The following is a 3,978-nucleotide window of genomic DNA, read 5'->3' as shown; positions in this document are numbered from 1 at the left end:
TTCTGTGATTCTATGATACCCAAGACAACAGCAGGAGCCAGAATTCAGAAAGAATCCACAAGTCCACAGAGCCATCACCATACATAGGAAGTTTAGTTTAGCTACTTGGAATTTTCTCTAACAGTACTGTTGTGCATCCTAGGCTGGGGAGTGTAAATTGAAAGATTATTTATTGCTGTAACTACCAACTAAGTGAGAAGAGGTCTAGCTCCAAAGGCCACACCATGAAAGAAAAATGGGATCATACAATGACCGGCAACCTGCTCATTGACCATGGAATACTCTTACCTCTTCAAATTTGCCAAACTTTTCAGCAATCTCTGCTTTCAGTTCCGTGGTGTCCTGTCCATCTTTGACTGCCACAAAATACTTGAAGACCAATGATGTTATCTAAACAAAGGAAAGTATAAAGTCTTTAATGTTCCTATTACAATAATACAAGCAAGTCACTCAGACCTTAAGTTAAATGGTACGATCTTAGATTCAAGTTAAATCCTAAAGATTTAACTTTAAAGAGTTAAATAAAGTCCATTAATAAAACCTTTCATACTTCAGAAAAGATAAGCAGAGTCTTAAAGAAAGAATGAATGCAAAATACTAACGAATGTTAGTCTTGTAATAAGAGAACAATGAAAAGAATGGCATGTTTCCCATTTGCACACAGTACTACAAAATAACAAAAAAGCTACCAAGGTGCTTTTTTCCCAGTTACACATTTCTGAATTCCAAATGCACTTTTATTATCCACATTTAAGGTACTTTAAGAAAGAGACATGCAGCCCAGAATATGCAGGCTCCTACAAACCTGTGCATTTTCTGATTTAGTAATTGGAAGAGAAACTAGCATACAGTACCAGAAAGTTGTCCAGTGGCCAAGCTTCAATAAAATATAGTCTTCAAAAGTCAGAAAACCATTTTTCTAAGATCTTGTCATTCCTACAACCAACATTCAGTGCATGTTTTGTTTCTTGCAATATGCTTCCCTGTGACCATCTTCCTATCATGCCTATTCAGAAAGGCCTGTTGTAAATACATCTTCCTTTCTAACCCTCTTCTTCGTCCACATCTCTTTGCATCTTCTGTTGCTTCCTCTCCCCTCTTCTGCCTCATATCCAAACAGACTTCTTTCACTTCCTAGACTCTTCAAAGCACGTGCTTACACAGGTTACTTCGAGTCAGTCACAGTGCTCTCTGCCAACCCCCAGAGAGCCAAAACCTTATACATGTCCCATGTCTACAGCTACCTCTCATCCATGGTTGTAGGCTCTCTCAGTCAGGCATTTTTTGCATTCCACATTCATACAGTACTTCCTACAGAAAGACTCAGATTAAAATACAGCAGTTGTTACTAACCAGGTCTCAAGCATTCGGCTGGTTTGGTCTAATAACCTTTGCTCTATCGTGGGATGCTCAAAATCCTGCCTCAGTCATATACACTTTCACTAGCTTGGCTGTCTTCCTGCATCCATCCCTACACACAAACACTAGAAGCAATTCAGACATGCAGTGGTTTGTATGTGCTCACAGCAAGGGACCCCAGATAACTCCTCCCAGGTACAACACCTGCCTTAAAGAATGAAAGCAGCACTGGCAACAGAACTGCAGGTTTTGGTGCTAAGGTAAAGTAAGAAACAAGATCCCACACTGATTCTACAGTACCTTTGAGAAGTGTTCCAAGAGCATCTTCTGAAAGGCTCGCTCATATGGGTCTGAAGGCATCAACTTCCTCCCCGGAAATGCTTCATCCAAATATTCACAAGTGATTGGGGACTCATAGATCAGCTGGCCCTTGCTGGTCTCCAGAACAGGAACCAGCCCAAAGGGGTTCTTCTCAAAGAACCAGTCAGGTTTGTTCTTCAGATTGATGTTGATTACTTCATGGCTAAAAGAGCAAAAGAAACAAGACCCAGCCTCAGTTCTGCTACAGTCCACTCCATACCATGATGAAATGCAGTCATTACACCTCAACAGCTACAGTACCTGAGAGGCTGAAACATAGAATCAACTAGGTTAAAAAGACCTCCAAGATCATCAAGCCCAACTGTTCATCCAGGACTGCCAAGTCCACCACTAAACTCTTCCTTGTCTTCCCTGAAGTCCTTTGCAAGACTAACCATTGCTATAAATTAAGTTCAGTTAGCTGAATTCTTTTAACTCTTATTTTGTCTGAGCAGTTTTGCTTAGCACGATTAGCTAAAGTTGCTGAAGCCTTAGGCTGCCACCTGTGACCTAGAAAAGTTGAACTTATCTTGGACTATTGCTTAGTTCCGTGAAGGGAGGCCCTGCGACCAGTGCAAACTAAGATAAGGAAGCCACAACTGAAAGCGGAAGCTGCAATTTATCCAGTTAATGGCCTACCTGGACCCAGAGAAAGAATCCAATTAGGAACAAGACCTCAGAGCAAAAATCACCACTGAACCAAGAGGTCTGTGCAAGGTGCATGAAGAACATGCTAAGAGTAAGTGCAGAGTTTGAAAAGGTACAAAAGCCTAGGGGTTTCTTTGTCCTGGTCTGTCTCCAAAGGCACCCAGCTCAAGCTGTCCCTATTGCTGTACCACTCAAATTATCTGTTTTCCTGGAGTCAGACATCTGACCCTCTGCTGTGGGAAACCCAGGGCAAAGAAATGCCTTTAACACCATCTAACATGCACAAATACTGCCAGAGGAGAGCGGCACTTCACTGAAGAATAACCAGCACTGACTTAGAATGTTGTTTATTAAACTAGTAAAGAACACACGAACAGTCTGGAAGCACACAACAGAGGCAGCCCTTGCAGCCACCAAAAACAAAGCTCAAGCGCAGAATACAGCAAACCTTCACATGCAGGTTAGGGGTATTCTGTGAAAGAAGCACAAGTAAACTACACTCCAATTGAGAACTGCAGCTGAATTTTAATCTGACCTTACACCAAAGAGCAGATCAGGAGAGCATCCTACCTACTTCCTGTCCCCACCTATGGCCTCACATAGAGCAGGTGTTTAAGGTAAATGCAGATAGATACTGCTAAGGTCTGCCTAACACAAATGAACCTGCAAAACAACTGAAAGGTTACCAGAAGGCAACTACCACATTTAGGTAGCCATAAAAGCCCTCCAAAATCACTATACTAAAACAAACCTCCCAGTTCTGAAATCAATCCAAAGACACTAAATGAAGACAGAACTAAACTGACATGGAAGTTTTAATGCTAAATCAAGGCAGAATTAAATTGACCTGAAAGTTTTAACACACCTATTCTTTCAAAGAAAGACCCAAGAAAAAAGAAAAACAAGATGAGAGTTTAGTTGGTTTGTTAGTTATCAGGAGAACTGGACGGTAAGCAGTCACTCTGCTAACATGAACCCCCAGCCCTGTTATCAAACCTTTGGCAGGCCTGGGACTCGGTGGCAATCATAAAAAGGTGGAAAACCCCACTACTTTGAAACCGTAAACTGAGCAAAACACTAAACCCCACTTAAAAACACTGAAATGACATGGCTATCCTGAGAAAGAAACGAACACAAGTTGTCAAGTCCATTAACTTAGCACAGCACAGGAAGGAGATGTTACAGGAAAACAGTGTACCTTTTAAAGAGGCCGCTCACTCACCATGGCGTTCGCATCTCCCAGAGTTTTCACTGCAGCTTACATCAAAATCAAGTAACGTACTTTAAGGCTCTACTCATGTTTACCAACAACAAGCTCCTATGTTATTACTGCAAACATTCAGGATGACAAATGAGGAAAAAAAGAAGAATCAGCTTGGGGTTCCTCCCTACAGATTTACATTAGGCCTTTACATAACTGAATTCCTAGCAGCCTTCTGATTTCCCACTTCCGCAAGACACCACTCCCCAAATCAAGAAGTTCCAGCTTTATGGCAAAATCACCCACGGAAACCTCTTCCCAGTTATTGTTTTCAGGGATGTTAAGAGTCATTCGGGATGCCCAGGTAAGAAGGGAAGCTCGAACCGTCCCCTGCGAACCCCGACAGCCCG

General features: G+C 42.0%; 1 protein-coding gene across 1 annotated transcript; it reads right to left on the bottom strand.

The window, feature by feature from the left end:
- Positions 1-288: 288 nt before the first annotated feature.
- Positions 289-3,919, bottom strand: LOC104403006 (glutathione S-transferase omega-1-like; the record flags this gene model as incomplete). The annotated part of the gene is made up of 3 exons (XM_010011033.1): positions 3,768-3,919; positions 1,660-1,882; positions 289-390 (listed from the first exon to the last, which is right to left on the bottom strand). Coding segments are annotated over exons 1-3 (477 nt in total), but the record flags the coding sequence as incomplete, so codon positions are not given.
- Positions 3,920-3,978: the final 59 nt, after the last annotated feature.

Source organism: Nestor notabilis, unplaced genomic scaffold (genome assembly GCF_000696875.1).
Source record: "Nestor notabilis isolate BGI_N333 unplaced genomic scaffold, ASM69687v1 Scaffold34513, whole genome shotgun sequence".
Classification (NCBI taxonomy): domain Eukaryota; kingdom Metazoa; phylum Chordata; class Aves; order Psittaciformes; family Psittacidae; genus Nestor; species Nestor notabilis.
The sequence above is the reverse complement of the archived record's forward strand: the minus strand, read 5'-3'. Positions and strand labels throughout refer to the sequence as shown.